The following is a 22,492-nucleotide window of genomic DNA, read 5'->3' on the forward strand; positions in this document are numbered from 1 at the left end:
TACCATACTTAGTCTTAATCTTTTAATGTTTTTAGATCATGACTTTTATTATTATATTTGGATATACTTGTTGGCGTAATTGGATTTGAAGTTGAGATTTATTTATTTATTTTGTTCAGGAACAGAATCCCACTTTGGAAGCACAGATAAAGTTGATGGGTACTGGGTGACTATAAAAGAAAGAGGCTTTCGTGGAGTACAAACCATCTTTGCGCTTGGGGCAATGACGCAGCTAGTGAGGTTCTAACCGAGGCGTGTCTATTGCTGGTTGAAAACTATTTCCAAACCCCCTCCTAGGCCTAAGCTTGTCTTGAGTCTTCGAGAATTTCTAGAAGAGCTCAGTTGATATCTTACGTTTTTATGTAATTTTACAGCTTAATTCTTCGTTATTTTGTACATATTCATAAGCATTTAGGTTGTTTAGGTTGCATTTTGCATCAAGTTTGTTATCTCAGATGATGGAGTAGAGATGTACAAGGAAAGTGTGCTTTGGAGCCACATAAGTCAATAATTAGCAATATAATGGAAGACACACATTTGGATTCACACAAGATGATTGATGATTCGGAACCAGTTTGCAGTCTCTCAAAGATCGACTCGTATGAAGACCTTTCCTTGGGATTTAGCTCCAGAGCTCTACATTGAAGTTAATTGGAAATTGAGTAAGCTTTGCAATGGAGGTTATTTCAGGCCAATCAGATGTGCGTGTAAAGAGTTATACCTGTTTGAGTGAACGTATATACAGCCAGAGTGAAGACAGGAGCCACACGCAGCCAAGAACAGCGCCCAAACGGTGGCCGAGTGAAGACCAGCGGCCATCCCAATCGGTCAAGAGCTGGCCGATGGAGTTTAGTAAGAGGAAGATTGTTTGGAGCAGCGGCCAAGAGCAGCGGCCAAAGCATGACCTTGTGAGACCAGCGGTTAGGACCAGCGGCCAAAGCATGGCCGTGTGAGACCATCACCACACTTGTTTTAGTTTTGATCCGGGTTTGACCCGGTTTGAACTGGGTCGACCCGGCTCCCTTTTATTTTGCTATAAATACTCTAACCCTATTAAGGGGAGATTTATCTCTTATCTCTTATCTTATCTTTTGTTTAGCAGCCACTTAGGGTTCTTAAGCTTGTTTACTCTTGGTTTGTTGAATGATTGAGTACTTCTAAGTTTTTTTAATAGCAATTTCTCTTTCAAATCTCTTAATCTATAATCTCTTATTATGATTTCACAAAGATCAAACTCTTTCCTTTGTGTGATCATGATGATGAGTGAGTAGATCATTAGAACTTTGGGCTAGGTAGATTAGGGAGATAGATGATTTATCTTTGATGTCTAGAGCCTTATTTATCTGTTTCCTATATTGTTTAGTGTTAATAATGCTGGAAAGCCTTGATCAAGCTTGAATCTAGACATTAGGATTTCCATTGCCCAGAAGGTGTTTGATGAAATTCCTGAACCAAACTATTCAAGAGCTTTGCATTTCTAGCCAATGGAAATTGATGATTATGGTGCTTAGTGGTATTGAGACTTGTTCTTAATGCATGCTAGCTTTTTGATTGCCTTTGAAAAAAGTTGATTATCACTTGATTAGCATAGGAATCTCTACCATGGAAATGGATTGATTTGCATTAGTGTTCTTAGCCATAGGATTGTTCTTGATTGTTGCCTGGACATCTAGGATTGGTTAGCTATCTCCCAAGTCAATTACCTTGCCCAAGGTTCACTTGTTTAATCTTGAATTAAAGTTTGTTGTTAGTTGTGTTCTGTTTCTTTTCTTTAATTTGTTTGCTAGTTAAGATTGTTACAACAAACCAATTCCTGTTAAGAATAGATTAAGCAACTTTGTTTATTCTTAGTGAGTTGATTAATGCAGATTGTGGATTGATAATTTAATTGACTGAAATATACTACATCAAGGAAAATTTAATAGTGTGAACTTTAAAGTAAAACATACAGACTTGAACACAAAACAACGATAGTAAGGGGTGTATTCAAAACATCATTTTGGTGGATTTGTGATTTTTTAAAAAATCTCCTGTTATTCAATTAGTGATTTTAAAATCACATCTCAAATCCACTGTTATTGAATATGGAATTTGTTAAAAATCATTCAAAATCACTCATAATCCACTGTTATTCAATCAACAATTTGCAAAAATCATAACAAATCTACTGTTATTCAAAACCAAATTCTATTTTTTTATAGAAAAACATAATAGGGATTGTAAGAGACTTTGGGTACATTTTTGTAAGGGCAATCCTATTTAAAAAATCCCACCTTCCAAAGTGTGTTTTTGAAGGATTGGTTAAAAAAAAACAAATTACGATTTTGCAATATAAAAAAAATTTGGGCTCTATCTCTATTATCTCAACCTCTGTTCTATTATCCTCTCTCGTTTACGGAAGTCTTTGCGAACCTAAAAGCAAAGATAATATTATTCAACACAATAATATTAGGAGACGATGTGTATATTGCCCAGACAAGTATTATTGTGTTGGAAACGATGTGTATATTACCGTGAATGAATCATAAAAGCTAAGATAATATTAAAAGCTAAGTTCTCCTTTATGATTCATTCACGATGTGTAATGCGGTTTTTGTAATGGTCGTTTGGAGACGTGTGATCATTTGTTATTTTCATGTGAATATGTTTCGTTTGTCTGGGCTGCTCTTGCTACAGACCTTCACAATGGATCGGGCTGTTTACGGAAGTGTATTATGATTCATTCAGGGTAAGTTTCTTTGTTCTTCAAATCTTTGAGTTGTGCTATATTGTTCTATACGTATTTTATTGTTTTAATCTTTGTGTTATGTTATATGAACATCACTCGTTTCTGGACTTGAGAATCTCTTAAAACTCCAGTTATAAGTCTCATCAAATCTTATCAAATCACAAACTATTTTTTTTTCAAAAATAGAAAATAATAATAAATCTACCAAACTATCTTAAAAACTCATTGTAAATCTCCTAAAATCTTGAATATCATAAATCCTCCAAAATCATCCAAAATCCTATTTTGAATACACTCCCTAAAATGTGGTCAAAACTGAAAATCTCAATATCTACACGGGAAATGTATGATCAATTTAATACATTTTTGTTATTTTGGTTTTTCTAAGACCTGCAGTCTATACAGACAATTCAAGAGTGTGTCATTAGAGAAAATATGTGCTCATACGTTTAAAAAAAATATTATTCCCAGACCCTTCCCCAACTCACTTGTTGTGTTTGTTACATTTTCCTATCGTTTGAATGCATGATCTAAACATAGCGAAGTAACCCGAATAATTTTATTTTATAAGCTGTCGTCAAGAATCATTGAGCTCAAAATCCCTTTCACGAACTCAACACATATAACGCATTCATTAGTCAGGCATATGATCGGATCAAATGGAAATTTTGGAGGCAAAGTATCAGAAAGGATTTGTCTCATATCAATGGGGTTATTATTGGATCATGCCATGTGTTACTTCACCATTTTTCAATGTGCTAGCAAATGGTAATTTGTATGCTCAATGTTCTCCAGATATCTATATAAAAAATTAATCTGATAGGATACGCTAGCTCCTTTAACAAGTACTAAAATACAATAAAAAGTTTTAAAGGACTAGAAAGAAAAACTGAATTTTGTAAGAAGAAGTTGCAATATATTCAATTTATGATCATATCTCTTAATGTAAGAAACTATAGTGCTATAATTAAGTTGAGGTATACAATATGTATTTTTTAATTTATATATATGTATACCAAATTCTTAACAAGAAACTGAAAAGCATGGAGAAAGTTGTTGGGTGCAAAAATCCATTGACAAAAATCTAGTCCATAAAAAAAACCCGTTAATTAACAACTTGTTTGAATGGTCACAATGCTATTTCCTCAGTTACTATTAGCCAAAATGAGTAAGAACTTCATCAATCTATTTTAGTGATGATGGTCGGTCTCTTAATATCCATATCGTCTTTGATATTACAGATGTCTTTGAAATTATAATCAGATTCACCCATACTCATGGAGAACGTCCAAGAACTTTTTATTGAGCTTAATTATACCATCTCTTTCTCACCTGCTATTTAGTTACGTATGCTTAGAAACATAACTACAAGCAGCATCAAACAAAATTTTAAAGAAAAGAATAATAAACAAAGAGTCTCATATAGAATCAGTTATTGAAACAAAGAAGACGGAGACCAAAAAAAAAACATTGAGATTACAAGAAATTCCTGGTGAGATATATATCGAAGATTACAATGTGTTTCAATGGAAAAAGAAGACTAGAGTGCAAATAACCGAAAAAGACGATGTCGAAGCACATACGAGAGATGGCAGAGTAATCTTTAGGTGGATAAATTATGAACAACGTAAAGAACAAAATGTCTTGTTTTCTAATTTAAAAACTACTTTTTGTGGACAACGGTGTTCTTCACCGTAACGTTCATGACAAAATGGCCGAGTCATACTGTTGCGAATAATTTGAAACTGGTGCCCACTAATCCTTATGCTTTCACCATGTTTCATATACATATCCTCCCCAAGCAAACAATCAACATGGATAGTGGTGCAACAGTCATCGCACGCATAAAACCCACCTTTTCTTGAATATATGATTATTTTTTCGCATACCTCGCACCAGCCGGAATGATCACTTTCCTCTTTCACCTTCCAAAACGTGAGGAAATGTTTGTCATGCTTATACCTTGCCTTGAATGGTAAGGTAGCACACCTAAAACATATAATATAATCGCATTCGATGCAATTTAGTTTTCGATCCTCTTTTCTTTCAAAAGTGACTTCTTGGCAGATTTGACATATGGTTGATAATTCTTCTTCTCGCGATAAAGCTAGGAATAAAGGATGTTCGTGGCCTTGATATTCAAATGGTTCAGAAACCGAGGCACACCGTAGGTCTAGACTGTAACTCCACTCTCCTACTCCTACAAGACTCTTATAGACGAAACCACAACTTTCACGTCCACAAATATCACATCTGAAGCGACCATAACCCTCATAATTTCCATTACCGACTACCTTTAGCGTTAGTGGTCGAGGATGCAATGGATGATGTATCTTGCGAGGAGCATTCGCACATGTTTCATGGAGGAAAAAGTCACATTGATCTATACACGAATAATAATTACCCTCGTAGATTGGAAGGACGCAAGCTTGACAACACTTGTCTTCTTCATAAACTTCACAAATCTTGATTTTCAGATGATGGCTATGAGAGAAATGGAATATTATTCCATTAGCTATAGTCTCAAATGGCTCGACAATGAACTCATCTTCTTCAGGTATTCCATTGAGATCCTCTCCATCCCACACGTCTCTCCGCAATGCACATCTTGTATGGACAAAATAATCACTGCACTTGTTACAAGTAAACGCACCATAATTCTTATCAACCTCTCGACGACAGACTCCACAAAACCATTTTCCGCATGGAAGAGAAGAGATAAAAGAGATACGGTGGTGGTGACGAGATATTTTAATGACATGTGGAAAATAGATGCAATCTTGATGGACTACAAAAACACATCGAAGACAAGCATAGGTGGGAATATATTCTTTAATCAGGCCACAAACATTGCACGGGAGAAATGCTTGTTTAGGGAAAAAGGTGAGAGGATGGAGATGTTGTTTTGGGTGGTCTATAACGAATGGTATTGACTTCATTGCACAAACCGGATCCAAAGTAAGCTTGTAGGTAGGACAATCATAACTTAGGTTATAGAGTAACTTCTCACAACATGTGCAAGTCCTACAAGTCGCAATGTCAACAATGCTAATGTATGGAGGACTGACAAGTTGAAGAGGTTGAAAAGGATAAGAAGGGTGATTGATCTCAAGTGGAGACTCCACACATTCTTTGTGGAACGTTCTATGACATGTGACACAAAAATAATAGCCTGTGCCAAGATTGGAACTTCGACATGCTCCGCAACTGAATTGGTCATAGTTAGGTTCTTTATCATTGCACCAAAAGAGAGGGACAATAGGGAGCTTACAAATGTCGTCGTCGGGGCTGTCAGAATCAAGCAAATACTTGACTTGTTGATTAGTGCGTCTTGGACTAGGGAAGTGAGGAGAAGTAGTGAACGGGATAAAGCTTTTCGAAAATTTATCCTCTCGTTTTAGCTCTTCAACTTTGAAACGTAAAGAAGGACAGAGAAAAAGAGGTTGACTAGAGAGGTCGATGGCCCCTAAATTAATGGCTGAGCCGTCCGAAGAAGGAGAAGAAGAAGAAGATGTTGAACTCTCTGTTTGAGATAAGAAATTGTATAAGAAAAACATGTTCCCATCAATTTCTCCCTCACAAAATTCACCGGCTGAGGTCATGGTTGGTGATACCACATCTTCTTCTCCTCCACCTTCCAATATATACAACTTTAAACGATGTGAATATTTCCTTTCTTTGGATTCTTGATTAATCCAATATATATAATAATGTTTCCTAGTCTCTGTGTCTCACATAAAAAGTTGTATCGACCTCTCCATGTGACCAACCATGTTATGTTACTAGAAATTGAAAATTTAAACCAATATATTAAGAAGACCCACTTGGAAACTATCGTAAAGGATGAGGTCTTGGAAGCTGGGAACTCGAAAATCAAGAACAAATGTGTAAACCTCAAACGGAACTATTCAGACTCAACAAGAGGATCTCAAGATGAAACAAAATATTATGATGACATGTCGGATCTAACACATTCATAGGTGGAAATAAGTTCTTTAATCATGTGACAAACAATTTTCTTCAGGTCACAGTAAGGCTAGTGACATCTTTCAATTTCATATCATTCATACTTGAATAAAATGTACAATGAAATGTATGTAACCACATACCCACAAACCTAATTTTACTAATCTACATATATACTCTAATGGCTAGAATGATGATCATGTTCACTCCTCTCTATATATTCTTTATATTTCCAGAGTTTTGAGAATGAGCTTGGCTATGGAATTTAGAGTTGTGTTCCAAATAAGAAATGTAAGCACAAATCTTTCTGAACTAACATTAAACGATCTCGTAAGAAATTAAAATAAATTCACGTAAAGTAAGATGAATGAAAGAGAGAAAAATGAATTTAGTGGATGGATATGAATAATTTTAAGAGTCACTACCAAAAGATAAATGAATAATTTAAGAGTATTAATTAATACAATAAAACTAGAATGCGTTGTTATACAATAAACCCCCCCCCCTTCTAGCAGCTGATCTTTCTATTTTTTTCGATTCCAATTCTATCGAGTTAAGCAAAAGCCGAGACTGTGGATCATGTGGAAAATAAAATGTGCTGCCATCTCCGAATCTAAAACTTTTTTATGAATTTTTTTTCTGATTTATCTTTGTGTTCGTGGTTTTGGGTAGAAGAGAATTTTTGAGTTTTCCTGATTGAATTTCGTTGCGAATTCGGTATTCGCCTTGATTCGAAGGTAGAAGGGAAATTTGACACTTTTAGAGTATTTCTTGTTAGGTGATTGAAGATTATGAATAAAGTCGGTAGCTTTATCATGTAAACAAATTATGGCTTGTGAACATTGTCCATATTGGTATGGAACTATAAGATTTAGCTGAATGATGTTTGTTTTAGATCTATTACTGAATTATTTTAAGAACTAAACTGCAGTTTGATATCAGATTGAATATGTGAGCTCATATTCATGGCATAGTTGCTTTTGTTTTGCTTTATCTGGAATTAAGTTTTTGGAAGGTTTGTTTTTGAAATTGCAGTTTAAGAATGCTAAACAAATGTAATAAATTATGCTTGATAACAAAAAATTTAACCATTAAAAAAACACTATATAACGATTATATAATTAAATTTGTATAAACTACAAAAAGTACATCACAAATTTAAACTATATTAATAATATATCTTCCACAAAATGTAAAGAAAATAAAACAGAACATACATTACAGTTAGTTAGGCTATTTATACAATTAAGTATTTAAGTCTATCCGATTTAAATATATATATTTATCAGTCATCTTAAATTTGAAATTTCTCTATTTTTATTTTATTAATGCATTTTATCTCCTATCATTGAATAAATCATAGTTATTGCAGTTAATTCATTTTTTAAATATATTTTCAATAATTCAATATATCTAAAAATAGTTATAAAAAATATCCAGCGGTGTAGCGCGGGTTTAACCTAGTTACAAGCTAAAAGACAAAACTAAAAATTGCTCTATAGTATTAAAAAAAAATCACACACAAATCTGATTAAGATGATTTCTATTTCTAAGATTTCTTTACTTCACTATTATACACAAAAACTAGATTAGGACCCGTGCTAGAGCACGGGTTAAAATTTCTTTTATTTATATTATAATTTTAGAATAAAATATAATTTATATGATTGTTTTTAAAAGTTTTTTTGGATAAAACATTATGCAATTAAATCATATGTTAAATATAATGCTTGAAAAAAACACATATTTTGTAAGTTTTATATTGTTAATTTTGTAATTTTATGTATGAGAAATGATTATGTTTGTTGTTTGTTTTTATTTTAATTTTTGAAAAATGTTTGCTGAAAGTTTTTTAATATGACCCGTGCTTAGGTAAGATTTTATTTTCAACTACACAATAAGATCTCGGAAATCACGATTAAGTGTGATAAATTGCCAAGATTTTATTCCTTTTTACGCCTAAAAGTATATTTTTATGCCTAACAGTATATATTTTGTAATAATACATGAAATACTAAAGATTTTATTTAGAAAATTTTATAAATCATTGGAATATTCTCTTTAAGAAGATTTTTTGGAATATTCTTAAGTGTATTCATATAGTCCACGGATTGACCAATTAATTTATAATGTTTTTTGTAACCAACTTATAAATTTTATATAGACTAGGATAGTACCCGCGCTACGCCGCGGGGTTGATTTTTTTTCTTTTTTATTATTATTTTGTTGTATTTTATTATATGTTGTTTGTAATTTTTTCTTAATTGAACTTGTTGGTATGAAGACTATTTTTAATAATTAGTTGTAGATTAAGATAAATAAGATTTAAATCTTGTAAATAGTGGAATTTAGTATTCTAATTTTGCTCAAATTTTTTTTGTATACTTTATGCATTTTAATATTTATAAGGTAACCACTTGAATGATATCCTCTTAGCAAAAATACAAGATTATGAATTTCCTTTCTTGTATCTTCTTTTAGTGAAAATTTTATTTTACTTTAAGAAAACAACAAAAATCTTATTTTATTATTTGAAACAATGTTTTAAGTCTGATCCATAAAGAAAATCAAAATATGAGTCAACTAAGTTCCGTCACAAATTACTTATTTTTACTTTTATTTTAGTTAATAATTAATATTGTAAATAACTGAATTAATATATATTTATCATTATAAAGATTTAAATATATATATATATATATTTTAAGTTGGCTTGAGTTATTTGTTTTGTATCGAGATTTTTGAAAAAAATGATTTTTTCCGTAAAAATCATATTGATAACGTAATAACTGGAAACATGATTATATAAACAACCAAATAAGTTTAAAGACAAAATATGTTATAACAAAAATGATTATGTTGTCCAAAGAAAACACCATACCTCTCCAGAAAAATTTACTTTTACTTCAAATTTGTATTCTTTTTTTAAGAAATTTATGGTGATTCAGCAAATTACCTTGACAGGATCCAGATTATACCCAACAACTCTTTTAATTACTATTATCTTTAGAAATTTTTTCCCGTAGCTATAATTTTACTTGATGAGCCGTAAATCTCACTCCAAAATTTGCATATGTGCTAGATAGCAAAATAGAAGCTATTATGACTAACACAACATACTTCTTTATTTGAGTTTTGATCAATCATGCGGTCCATTAACACTTCTCATTACCAAAACACTTCAAACCCAACTTCCCTAGGCTGTTGACCTGTATGAATTGTTTTAATTTGATAGACTGCTGATTTTTTCTAAAGTGTCAACACCAACTTCAATGTTGAAGCCGATGTATTAGAAGAAGAAGAGAGCAATACATCCTAGTTTATTGTATTGATGGGCCGTTAAAACCTTAAACATGAATTAATAATACTATTATAGACTCATTTATATGTAAAATATCTGTAAATTTGTCCATCTTGGCTCTTTAATCATATAATTTGTCAATGTTAAGTTGTTGACAATGACATATGTGTGATGTGTCTATGCATTTCGTTCACATACAACAACAACAACAACGCATTTACATTATAGTGACTTGTCTTCTTTCCCCAAATAGTGTTGTCTCTAATTTGCAACATTAGCCACACACACACAAAAAAAAAAGAGAAAAAAAAAACCAAACTACATAGTTTCAATTGTAGATAACCGGTTAGAATATAAAATAAAGTGAATTTGGTTTATAACACTGGTTAGACCCTAAACCCTTTCATTATATTGACTTGTTTGGTCTCTCTCTCTCTCCGGCACGCAAAATCGGAACATATTCCATTTTCTTCATCTTCTTCGTCAAGGTTTGTGTTTGATTTCAACGTATACTGATCAAAGACCTAACTTTTTTCCTCCTTCGATTAGATTAGTAAAGGAATCAAATTTTGTTTAACCTAAGCTGTGGAAATATATATGAAGAAAAAAATCTTAACATTTTTTTTGTTGTAGTGGTGAATGTAGGATCTTATGAATCTCTAATCTCTTACGTATCAGGCCAAAGTATGGAGCTTTCTGTTGTAAACAACGGCAAGAGCACAAGACCAAAGCAGCCTCCAAAACGTTTCATCAAGAACTAAATCCCTGAATCAAACCTCAATGATGCGTCTCTCTCTCTCAACGCTGCTACCTAAATCCTCCCTTCAATTTACCAGTTTGAGGTTCACAAGTGCGTGTGGCGGATCAAAAAATTGAAAGCTAAACGCATCGCTCAAACTGGGAAGAACAATAAATCGAGATAATTATGTGACATGGAAAAAAAAAGACTGATCTGTATTATTTGTTATAATATTATTGGCTAATGATTTTAATAGATGGTCAATACCAAGTTGAAAGTTGAGGCTGAGATGTCAAGTGCTGAAAAGAAACACTCCATCTGTTATTGTATTGATTACAAAAAAATGCCGTGTATACCGCTTTTTATTACATAGGGATTCTTTATTACATAGGGATTCTTTACTTCCATATATTAAGATTCCTATTTCTATTTATTTTTCCCGTTTAGATAAAAATAGAAATAATATATTAGCTCGATTTATATAATCGAGTCAATGTATACCGTCTCCTAAGAAAAAAATCTTCATATATTACGGCGGAAGGAGGCACCCTAGTGCGAGCAGCAGATGACCTAAATCAAGCTAATTTTGTATACGAACTTGCAATAGAAGCAATCTCTTCCGAAATCATCACAGGTATGCCTGCTCAGAAAGAGACTTGCAATATAAGTATGAACGATTACACCAATCATGATTAGATTGCAATAGAATCAAACTCTTCAGAGATCATCATAGATATGCCTGATGAGAAAGAGACTTGCAATATCTGTTTGAACGATGACATTAATGTTTGAATGTGGTCATATGTTTTGTTCTAAATGTGTGAAAAGTCATATAGAGGTGAGACTAGCCATGGGAAGCCTAATGACATGTCCTGGTTATCAATGCAAATCTATGTTGACTTATAGATCTTGTGTCAACCTTTTGACACCTAAACTAAAAAAGATGTGGGGCAAAAGGATCCAAGAAGATAAGATTCCTGTAACGAAAAGAGTTTACTGTCCAAATCCGAGGTGCTCGACTTTAATCTCGGAAACCAATCTTTTTAAACTTATTGGAGTTAGGAGTTGCTGTGTAAAATGCGGTGAACCCTTTTGCATCAACTGCAAAGTTCCTTGGCATAATAACTTGTCGTGCGACCAGTACAAGTGGCTACATCCAAATCCTACAGAATACGATGGAATGCTAAAAGATCTAGCAAATGAGAAATTGTGGCGTCAATGCAGAAAATGTAAACACATGATTGAACTTGCTCATGGATGCGTCAGTGTAATTTGTAGGTATGTATCATCATCTCTAATTCTCACATATAGTACTTTTTTGGATTTCATTGATTATGAATTTTTTTTTGTTTCAACACAAGTTACTTGATAACTGGCAGATGTGGACATAATTTTTGCTACCGATGTGGAGCCGATGCTGGAGGTTGCTGGCATGGTCATGGCTTTCCTGTTACGGATAATTTTATTTTGACAATGCGTTGTTGTTTGTGCTGCATTTTTCTTTTGGTTCTGATGATAATCGCTATTGTTGTTGTTATTATAAAATTCCTCATAAGACGGTTCTCATAATAAAGACTGTTTTGGCATAGAAACAGCAAAAAAAGGATTTGTGGATTGTTTCCAATGATTACAATCAAGCTTGGTTTTAATTACACATGCAAGGACTAGCTTTAAGTAGGAAATGACTAGCATAGACCATATAATTAGAGATCAAAATTTATTGCATAAGTTTAGTGCATAGACCAAAGCAGGCTTTTGAGTTTAGTTTAACCTGAAAGTCTGAAACTATATGAGCCGAACTTCTAAATAACAAGATTCCAAAAACATTTAAGAGAAAAGAGAAGACAGACCATTTCGTGTTAGAATCTGCTCTTGTAAAAATCCATTTATCTTTTCGTACAGAGCATAATGATGGGTCTGTTTCATGACAAAGAAAGTGAAACATAATTGGACGAGAGAGAGTGAAAATCTGAAGCAAAAGGATTATAGTGGATTAAAACAAAAGGATCTGAAATAAATCCAATCGGGTTATTTCAACTTGCAAGTTTCTCCGAAAGAAATTTGAAACCCGCTAAATCAACGATCATGATCTTTTGTAACGAAAAGCCAAGATTAAAACACAGGATCCAAAATAAATCTAACCAGGTTTTCTCTCAGTGCGTTCATCCGAATAAGAATAATTATGTTAAAAATACTATAAAATGGTAATGTATTTTTTTTTAAAACATGTCATATAGGACATATGATGGTTTGATATTGCGATGGATAAATTGGCGTTGCATTTTGAAATTGTGGTGGCTTTAATTGATGGTCAATGGTTGATGTATATGGTCAACTGTTTTAGCTCGATATGTAATTTTCCAAGGAAATGCTCGATAAATAAGAAGATAAAGAAAGGTACGATTTAATATTTTGCAAGTTTTTAAATAACACACAAATATTTTTTTGGTATATGTCTTTACGTTAGGATACAATAATCGTCCACATCACATCACATTGATAATATTGTCTATAATACTTCAGAGTCGTATAAAGTTAAATTTGTAAATTGTATAGAATTTTTCCTAATATGGACCGAAGAAGACGAGTTTTCCATCCATGGCCTATCCGAGCTTTACTCTCTCTTATTCCTTCTACTTTTGCCAACGGCCGTGACTCTTTCTTGCACATCAAGAAATTTGTTACATCCATTGAACCTATCTTCTCCTCTGGATGCAAAGCTAACACCAAAACAATGATAAACAATTAAAAAATAAAGTTAAATCAATCGAGAATTCACGTGACTCCGGAAAACAAGTAAAGAGTGCGGTAGAAATACTGTTGAATCCGGCATTAATGGAGTAGAAAATAAAGTTATCGACATCAAACCCTAGAACCGGGATCCTGCCTTGACGAGCATAGGCTTTCAAAGTTGTGTTGATAACAGTTGAAACTTCATCTTCTTCGTTGGCCAAAAACCTTATAGGACCAACACTTCCAAGAACATTCACACTCACCAACAACAACTTGTTGTTCTTCCCTTTCATCACTCCTTTTACATTCGCAATTCTATTCATCTCCTTCTTCATTGTAGTATAGACCAATGAAGAAGAATGAAACTCACTTGCTTCTTGCTTGCGTTTTATAGAGGCACAAAGGAAGATAAGAAGGACATCATAAAAGGTAAGTACATGTTATGAGTTTCATCCATTGGTACTCGATTAAGAAGAACCTTATAATATGCTTGCATTCATATCAAGGTTCCAACACGATAGTATAGAAAGCTTCTCCGTCAAGGCCACAAATTTTCTATTTATGGGGGTTATTCATAAAAATGTGAAGAACCACTAAAGGGAGTCTAAATTTGTTATTAAATTGATGGTTACTGGTGAGTAGTTTAGTTTATTATATATATCTGTGCTTATAGAAAAATTGAGAATCTAATGCTAGTAGCTTGTTGGTTCAAATGTGGAAGCATCACCGATGGTGAGGCAGAGAGATGAGTGGAAATGTGGAATCTCTATTCCACTACAAAACATTGTTTTTTTATATCATTTCTACAATTAATGTGATGGAGAGTTTAGTGAAAGAATCAGTCAACATTTCCTCCCATGCAAAAAATCAATAATGGCAACTAGAATTTAGAAAGTAGTAGTAACATGTAAGCTAAATGTTTCATTATTATAGATAAATGTGGATCAGTTTGGTGTATAACCAAATTATGGGTGGAGATTAGGCTCCTTTTAACTTTCTCAAAATGACTCTTAATCTTTACATATTTGGATTTAGGTCGCAAATATTTATGCATTATTAGGCAAAATATAATTAAGAAACAGGTGATATTAATACATTTAAGTACATAATTCGAATCAATGGAGAAATACATTAAGTAACAACAAATATTAATAAAATGTACTGATCATTTTTTATGAAATGGCATGGTACGATTGGATAACGGTATCGCGGGACAGGTTTGTTCGGTGTCCAAATCAAATTAATTGTGGTGCACGATATATATTATTAGTGTCGGTTAATGATAACTCATAGGTTATCTGGTTTTCTTTTCTATTTTGAATTTTGATCGTATATATATTTCATACTTTATACTTTGTAAAAAAAAGTAAAGGTGAAAACAAAATTGATTGATAAACTCGAGGTTAAATCCTGACGCCAACTATTTTCACCTTCACCAGCGTCGAAAAATATTATCGTGAAGGAGTTCTCGATAACTGTATTTAAGAGACAATACAAATATCAGTATTAATAACAGACAATTAATGCTATGATATAATTATTATAGTGTTTCATGAATGCTATTAAAAAAAACGCTATAATAGAGGATTATATACGATAGCGTTTTTAGGTTGATATTATTGTAGGGTTTTCTTTAATAGCATATATAAATGGGGAAAAATGTAAAAAAAAATCCCCAACTTTTAAATTTGGGATGTTTTAATCACCAACTTTTAAGATATCATTTTAATCACAAACTTTCCGTTGATTTAACCATAAAATAGCAAAGTTTTGTTGACTTCGTCGTTTTAGGCACATTGTTTATTCTTTGTTAAAGTTCAAAAAACAAAGTAAATTGCATGTTTTCTGCTACTGATTAGCATAAACAACTACGTTTTTAACACCAAAAACAACATCGTTTACCAAATTGAAGATACTAAATCTCCAAATTGATTCCAATTTCATAAATTCATAACCCTAGAAAGAAAACCCTAAATTTTCTATATACCATCAATGACACACCACACTCACCGATGCAACCAGATGTGTCAAAGCTTGAACTTAAACTCATCGGAATAGAGAGATTGTAGAAGAGATTTTGGTATTATAAAGAGAATTTGGGTTTTTCTTTCTAAGATTAGGGATTTAATAAACGTCGTGCCTAAAATGGCGAGGTCAACAGAACTTTGCTATTTTATGGTCAAGTCAACAAAAAGTTTGTGATTAAAATGACATTTTAAAAGTTAGTGATTAAAACATCCCAAAATTGAAAGTTGGGGATTTTAGTAACATTTTTCCCTATATAAATTGTTATATTACAATGTTTTATAACACATATATCGTACTATATTTAAATATATAATATTACTTTTTGTCTGTTATATATACGGTAAACGTAGCTATCTTTTCTTTTAAAAATTAAGATTTTTTTTTAAATAAAATTTTGTTTTCCTATTTACTTGTAACAAACCTTGTTCTTAATTCTGATATATGGTACTCCAGTCGTATTATTTACCTATCTTCTCTACCAACCTCTTGTAAGAGTGCTAGTAGTTAACATTGTTTAAATGAAATGAAGTATGTGTTTGTCCAATAAAAAAGGACACATAGGAAATACTTCAAGAGATTACACGTGGTTTGCTATAGTGGCCTTAGTTAATAGACTCGACTTGAACCAACGAACGTGGAAGGCTCCGAAAGAGAAAATAACATAATATTATCGATGCCAGGCGGCCAACTTTTTCATAAACCTTACAAGGCCAATGTAACTTGTAAATTTTACATTATATTCTGAGCTAAGAGAGGATGTGGGGAAAAGATTCTCTCGTGTCAAAGGACTTCAGTAATATATATAAGGTTAGGATTTTTCCACTTGTTACTAATTGGTTTTGAGTTGAAAACCCATAACAAACCTTAATCTAACATAGTATCAGAGTCTACATACGCTGGACCATTAATTAGTCCGGCCCGGATAGAGATCCGATCATCCATTAATTGATGGTCCAAAGCAAGACCCAATTCCATCGAGATAACTAAAAAAAGAGCATTATCTCGAGGGGGCGTGATGGATTCTGTCGAGATTAATGGCTTGAAAAGTCATCATCTCGAGAGGGCGTGTGGATTCCGTCGAGATTAATAGGTCGAAAAGCCATCATCTCGAAGGAGCATGTAGAGAAAAGATCCTACATCTGATAGATGTGAAGGGACTTGAATAATATATATAGGGTTAAGGTCTCTTTACTCATTACCAATTAGTTTTGAGTTGGAAACCATAACAAATCCTGATGTAACAGAGGAGAAGAGACCTGGGGGGAGACGATATAGAAGGAAGCTAAGAGAGGAAGAGAGTGGACCCGTGAACGTTAAGAATGAAATGGAAGAGGTGGGAGCAATCAGAGATCAGAGACAATCTGCGTGGGTGGAAATCACAAATAATATAAATTCAGAAAAACAAAGACGACTATATATGTACCGATAAATTCTAATTGTTATTTGTGTATAAGAATTTTCAAAAGAATAAATCACCAAGTTGCATTTATTTTAATCCTTGTTTGAACGAAGAATTAGTTTATATATGTTGTTTTGTTTGATAAGAACGATGATTTTGTGTAAAATACAAATACAATATTTATTTCAGAACTTATAAAATGGTTTAGTCAAATGAGCTTAAATCATATAGAAACGGTGATCGAAGTCAAATAGCCACACAATTTGTAATTGTTATCACTGTATAGGTATTGCCAAAGACTAAATCACAAAGTTATGAATTTAAATTTTGTTCTTTGAACGAAGAATAATTTATTTTGTTTTTGTTTAATAAGAACAATAATTTTAGAAAATACAAATACAGTTATTATTTTTTGAGAAATCATAAAATGGTAAAGTCAAATAAGCTTAAATCATACAAATCAAAGTCAAATACATGTACCTCCGTTTGTAGTTTAAGAAAAAAACACAAAGAGTTGACCCGACCTGATCCGAGTCATCTTACATGAATAATGCACAAAACTCTAATTTGGTAATCAAATCCAAATTTTGGCGTGAGAGATGGCGTAATCAAATAACTTTCTAATTAGATGCATAATCAAGACGAAATAATTAAGAGAGACTCGGTCAATCAAATACGACAAAGAATATTTAATTATAGCAGGTAAATATTTAATCCATCATCACCAAATCAAAATACCTAAGTTATCAAAAAATTTCCTTAATTTTCGAAATTAAAATTGAAAACATTACAATTTATAGAAGACAAAGTGTACAAATATTTACAATAAAAAAACGAAAAACACATGTGAAGAATTAAATGTGAAAAATGTGTCCAAAACTTGTATTAAAAAGAACTTTGTGCAAGTGGTTGTGAATGGAATCACTTTACTACGTAGCTTCTTACCATGACTTAACTAGTCCACAAAAGAAGACAAGAGAAGAGGTGGCTCGAGGTACGTAGAATATAAATATATTTTTCGTTGAAAAAACGAAAAAGAAAAAGATTAATCCGTCTTTTATGCTGTGTATAAAATAAGACCAAAGCCACATCATAGCTTTCCAAATTCCTTCAAAGTCACAGTTTCATAAAAACTCAAACCAAAAAAAAAAAAAAGAGAGAAAAAAGAATGGAGAATCTAATGGGTCTTCTGAGAATTCATGTGAAGAGAGGTGTGAATCTCGCCATTAGAGATATCTCTAGCAGTGATCCTTACATCGTTGTCCACTTTGGTAAACAGGTAAACTAAAACATCCTCAAATCCCAAAATTTTTTATTCTCTTCCATTTTTGGCCAAATCTGTTTTCAAAGTAATTGCATCTGATGCGTTTCTTGAACTGTTGGTGTTCTATGTAAAAGGGATAGTGATCTGTGTAGTGAAACTCAATCAGGTCTTTTGTGATTTGAGAGTGGATGATTAATTCTTTTTTTGTTAGATCTAAAACAAAACCATCAAGAACTGAGATTTTAGGTTTTGAAATAATTAGGATTTTGGTTGTCGGCAAATTTAATTTGGAGGGTTGACATCTTATAGTATAGTTATAGTTATACCTAACCTAATATATGTTACTTCACATCACATAGCTAATGTGAAGTCACTTCTTGGTATATGTCTGTACTATTTTTGGTGTCTTAAACTTAGTCCAAATTAATAACCAGTTGATATCTTCTCTTCTAGAGTTGAGTTATATAATTGAAAATTTTGCATCAATAAAAGTTGAAAAGAAGACTTTTGCCTCTTTTTTTTTTTTTTTCGTATTAGTGGTCCTCATACATGTGACTTTTAATTCTAAGCCATCAATTTTTCTACTGCTATCAACATCAATCCCCTCTGGTTCGACAACGACATGGTAGAAATGATAATTCGAGTTGTTGCCTTTTGACTTACCTTCAGATCAACCAAAAACATTTGCTAGTTTTTTTCTTATGTGCGTATTTATGCCTGTTTGATAGTTATTGATTCTTTACTTTATGATTTAGTCCCTAATCTTATGCTTGGTGATGTATACAGAAGCTGAAAACACGTGTGGTGAAACACAGTGTAAACCCCGAGTGGAACGACTTATTGACACTTTCCGTGACTGATCCGAATCTCCCGGTTAAACTCGTAAGTGACTGATCGATCCTTACATTTATTTTAGCATTGTGATTGTTGAAACAAAATGTTTAAGTGGTTGTACTTATTATGATACAGACGGTTTACGACTATGACGTGTTCTCCGCGGATGACAAGATGGGAGAAGCCGAGTTTCACATTGGTCCATATATTGAAGCTATTAAATTCTGCCATCAGCTCGGACCAGGACTTCCCAGTGGTACCATAATAAGGAAGATAGAGCCGAGTAGAAAAAACTGTTTGTCTGAAGAGAGCCACATTGTGTGGAACCAAGACAAGATTGTTCAGAATATGTTCCTTAGACTCCAGCACGTGGAGTGCGGAGAGGTGGAGATACAGCTTGAGTGGGTCAATGTCCCCGGTGCAAGGGGTATATAGGTCAAAATCGTATCATCGATTCAATCCTTAGTCCCCTGTGCGTGCATATATGGTTAGAAACTAGAACTACGTTGCAGTTTAAAATTGGTCAATGAAAGAAATCTCAAACTGGCTTGTGTAATAAAACTCTTTTTATTTGTTATTTAATTTCTTATTTGATTTTTAAAAAGTGTTTGAAGTCCATGAGGAGCAAGTGTAACATTTGGATATCTCCATAAATTTCCCATCTTGTTAGCGTAGTACCAATTATAGATAGAAAACAGAGGAGAAAAGCTTGAGGAAGAAGAAGAAGAAGAATTGGTGAAATGATTTATGTTTTCATTATTTCATGTAACAAACTTCATCTACAATGTTAATATACAAATTTGGTGGTCAAAAACTCTACTCTCGCTGGGTTTCACTCTGCAGCGCTCTGACTTGACTGAGGACCCTGTTTTTATCGTCTCTTATTTTGCTAGTTTTCAAATTATAACGTTTTCAGTATAAAAAAAAAGCACATTGCATTTGAAACAGCTAGGGATGTCAAACGGGCATGCCCGCGCCCAAACAGACTGTCCATCACGGTCCCGTCTTTTCAGTGATCCACCGCGGACAGGTCCGCCACAGGCGGCGGGCGACGTATCAATGCCCATGCCCGCTCCGCTTAGCTTTACGGACTAACGGGCATGCCCACGGGCATGTTCTTCTCCTCCACCAAGCTCCATACGACCGTACCTATGCCATGAACAACAAATATGCAACTATGTAACAACTATGCATTTGAATAATGTGATGTCTAGAACATTGAGACTCCTTATGCGGATTAACATCAATATAGCAAAACAAGTAGAACCATAAACAACAAATGAAGATGGTAACACATGAATCCAAAGAATTATATAAGACTCGACTAAATGAATTTCAAAACCACTAGAGAGTTATACTTGGTAATATCCTTGTAACAGGAGGCAAGGAACTGCTTTGCTGCATCGTGAGTTAGTAGAGAATTGAAGCCAATAAGACTATACTGACAAATAGCAGAAATGAACCAAAAGCTTCACTTAAATTGTCGTTGAAGTTGAATTAAAGAAGACAAGAACTTGAAACAAAGAATCTAAAACTTATACCTGTCTGGTTGTGTATACAAGCTCTGGGTGCTGGCATTTCTCTCACGCCTTTTTGATCTGCAAAGAGACGAATCATCCATCAACATCACAAGCCATGTATTGAGAAAAAAAAACGTGTGAGAACTGTTATCTTATTACAAACCTGTAGCAGCTCTACGTCTTCCTGCGCCTTTTCACCAAACAGAGATATTCCTAATTCTCTTCTGATATCCTGTAGTAAGCAAAGAGCATGAGTTGTATAATAATGTTTATGATACAATGTTCTTGCAAAAAAATAAAACAGTGTCCAATGTTCATGCCTGAAACTAATTACATAGCAGGAAATGATTTTTTTTTCATTTTTTGTATGTGTGCGTGTGTTCATAGCCTAATTAATAATGGACTAAGACAAACCAAGAGCATAGAGATCATCACAACTCTGTGAAACATAAACCAAATTTACACAACACAGCTTATGAATAACATACAAATTATGTGATGTAGCAAAAAAACATACCTCAACAGAAACTGTGTAAGCTATGTTCTTGTCAATGATATCTGAAAACAACGAAAGATCAAAGCACAAGAAACAAAAACTGTTTCGATTATGATGATATAAATTATAAAGAGAGAAACTCATGGATACCTTTAGCATTTCTCGTTGTTTTGCAAAGTGGACATTCTGCACACTTGGTTGATTTCAAGACCACCATATTGCCACACAAACCACAGAACAAGAAACCACTTTCTCGAGATTTCTTCATTACAGAACCTTTTTTAACACAAAGACACCCAAAAAAGCAAACAAATTAAAGTAATGTAAACATCTTTAAGCTTGATATCTCCATCAATGTAATCTAAAAATTAAACTATATGTTCTAAAACATCAAAATACAACTAAGAACTCTAATAAGCTCATACCCAGAATCTAAAAATCAAGACTTCAAAAAAAAGAACGATGGATTCGTAATTCTCACCAAGTTCACAAATTTACAATAACGATGTAACAAAAAGAGTTTCTACCATATATGGAATTGGAACTGCAAATCCCAGCTAAAAGATTCAAAACTGTACCGAGATTGATATGCCGATANTATTGAGAAAAAAAAACGTGTGAGAACTGTTATCTTATTACAAACCTGTAGCAGCTCTACGTCTTCCTGCGCCTTTTCACCAAACAGAGATATTCCTAATTCTCTTCTGATATCCTGTAGTAAGCAAAGAGCATGAGTTGTATAATAATGTTTATGATACAATGTTCTTGCAAAAAAATAAAACAGTGTCCAATGTTCATGCCTGAAACTAATTACATAGCAGGAAATGATTTTTTTTTCATTTTTTGTATGTGTGCGTGTGTTCATAGCCTAATTAATAATGGACTAAGACAAACCAAGAGCATAGAGATCATCACAACTCTGTGAAACATAAACCAAATTTACACAACACAACTTATGAATAACATACAAATTATGTGATGTAGCAAAAAAACATACCTCAACAGAAACTGTGTAAGCTATGTTCTTGTCAATGATATCTGAAAACAACGAAAGATCAAAGCACAAGAAACAAAAACTGTTTCGATTATGATGATATAAATTATAAAGAGAGAAACTCATGGATACCTTTAGCATTTCTCGTTGTTTTGCAAAGTGGACATTCTGCACACTTGGTTGATTTCAAGACCACCATATTGCCACACAAACCACAGAACAAGAAACCACTTTCTCGAGATTTCTTCATTACAGAACCTTTTTTAACACAAAGACACCCAAAAAAGCAAACAAATTAAAGTAATGTAAACATCTTTAAGCTTGATATCTCCATCAATGTAATCTAAAAATTAAACTATATGTTCTAAAACATCAAAATACAACTAAGAACTCTAATAAGCTCATACCCAGAATCTAAAAATCAAGACTTCAAAAAAAAGAACGATGGATTCGTAATTCTCACCAAGTTCACAAATTTACAATAACGATG

General features: G+C 33.0%; 5 protein-coding genes and 1 pseudogene across 5 annotated transcripts; 2 read left to right on the top strand and 4 right to left on the bottom strand.

Annotated features, from left to right (window-relative positions):
• Positions 4,340–6,330, bottom strand: LOC104720531. The gene has a single exon (XM_010438423.2). The coding sequence runs from the start codon at positions 6,328–6,330 to the stop codon at positions 4,345–4,347; it is 1,986 nt and encodes a 661-aa protein (XP_010436725.1). The 3' UTR covers positions 4,340–4,344.
• Positions 10,991–12,303, top strand: LOC109126883 (annotated as a pseudogene).
• Positions 13,195–14,047, bottom strand: LOC104719388. The gene is made up of 2 exons (XM_010437310.2): positions 13,553–14,047; positions 13,195–13,454 (listed from the first exon to the last, which is right to left on the bottom strand). Exons 1-2 carry the CDS (start codon positions 13,800–13,802, stop codon positions 13,270–13,272), a joined length of 435 nt encoding a protein of 144 aa, XP_010435612.1. The 5' UTR covers positions 13,803–14,047; the 3' UTR covers positions 13,195–13,269.
• LOC104719389 (protein C2-DOMAIN ABA-RELATED 1) lies at positions 17,978–19,666 on the top strand. Its single transcript, XM_010437311.2, has 3 exons — positions 17,978–18,173; positions 18,945–19,040; positions 19,128–19,666. The coding sequence occupies exons 1-3, from the start codon at positions 18,063–18,065 to the stop codon at positions 19,425–19,427; spliced, it is 507 nt and encodes a 168-aa protein (XP_010435613.1). The 5' UTR covers positions 17,978–18,062; the 3' UTR covers positions 19,428–19,666.
• On the bottom strand, positions 20,441–21,284 carry LOC104719390. Its single transcript, XM_010437312.2, has 3 exons — positions 21,159–21,284; positions 21,030–21,070; positions 20,441–20,744 (listed from the first exon to the last, which is right to left on the bottom strand). The coding sequence occupies exons 1-3, from the start codon at positions 21,274–21,276 to the stop codon at positions 20,619–20,621; spliced, it is 285 nt and encodes a 94-aa protein (XP_010435614.1). The 5' UTR covers positions 21,277–21,284; the 3' UTR covers positions 20,441–20,618.
• On the bottom strand, positions 21,382–22,260 carry LOC104720532. Its single transcript, XM_010438424.2, has 4 exons — positions 22,135–22,260; positions 22,006–22,046; positions 21,652–21,720; positions 21,382–21,390 (listed from the first exon to the last, which is right to left on the bottom strand). The coding sequence occupies exons 1-4, from the start codon at positions 22,250–22,252 to the stop codon at positions 21,382–21,384; spliced, it is 237 nt and encodes a 78-aa protein (XP_010436726.1). The 5' UTR covers positions 22,253–22,260.

This window comes from Camelina sativa, chromosome 10 (assembly GCF_000633955.1).
Source record: "Camelina sativa cultivar DH55 chromosome 10, Cs, whole genome shotgun sequence".
Lineage (NCBI taxonomy): Eukaryota > Viridiplantae > Streptophyta > Magnoliopsida > Brassicales > Brassicaceae > Camelina > Camelina sativa.

Bases quoted from the DNA above. Each gene is read 5' to 3' on its own strand.
- LOC104719389 (XM_010437311.2), top strand. From the start codon at position 18,063: ATGGAGAATCTAATGGGTCTTCTGAGAATTCATGTGAAGAGAGGTGTG. The intron at 18,174-18,944 runs GTAAACTAAAAC...TGATGTATACAG, and splicing joins TTGTCCACTTTGGTAAACAG to AAGCTGAAAACACGTGTGGT. The intron at 19,041-19,127 runs GTAAGTGACTGA...ATTATGATACAG, and splicing joins CGAATCTCCCGGTTAAACTC to ACGGTTTACGACTATGACGT.
- LOC104720531 (XM_010438423.2), bottom strand. From the start codon at position 6,330: ATGACCTCAGCCGGTGAATTTTGTGAGGGAGAAATTGATGGGAACATG.
- LOC104719388 (XM_010437310.2), bottom strand. From the start codon at position 13,802: ATGAAGAAGGAGATGAATAGAATTGCGAATGTAAAAGGAGTGATGAAA. The intron at 13,455-13,552 runs GTATTTCTACCG...TTTTGGTGTTAG, and splicing joins CATTAATGCCGGATTCAACA to CTTTGCATCCAGAGGAGAAG.
- LOC104719390 (XM_010437312.2), bottom strand. From the start codon at position 21,276: ATGAAGAAATCTCGAGAAAGTGGTTTCTTGTTCTGTGGTTTGTGTGGC. The intron at 21,071-21,158 runs GTATCCATGAGT...CGTTGTTTTCAG, and splicing joins AACAACGAGAAATGCTAAAG to ATATCATTGACAAGAACATA. The intron at 20,745-21,029 runs GTATGTTTTTTT...TGCTTACTACAG, and splicing joins CTTACACAGTTTCTGTTGAG to GATATCAGAAGAGAATTAGG.
- LOC104720532 (XM_010438424.2), bottom strand. From the start codon at position 22,252: ATGAAGAAATCTCGAGAAAGTGGTTTCTTGTTCTGTGGTTTGTGTGGC. The intron at 22,047-22,134 runs GTATCCATGAGT...CGTTGTTTTCAG, and splicing joins AACAACGAGAAATGCTAAAG to ATATCATTGACAAGAACATA. The intron at 21,721-22,005 runs GTATGTTTTTTT...TGCTTACTACAG, and splicing joins CTTACACAGTTTCTGTTGAG to GATATCAGAAGAGAATTAGG.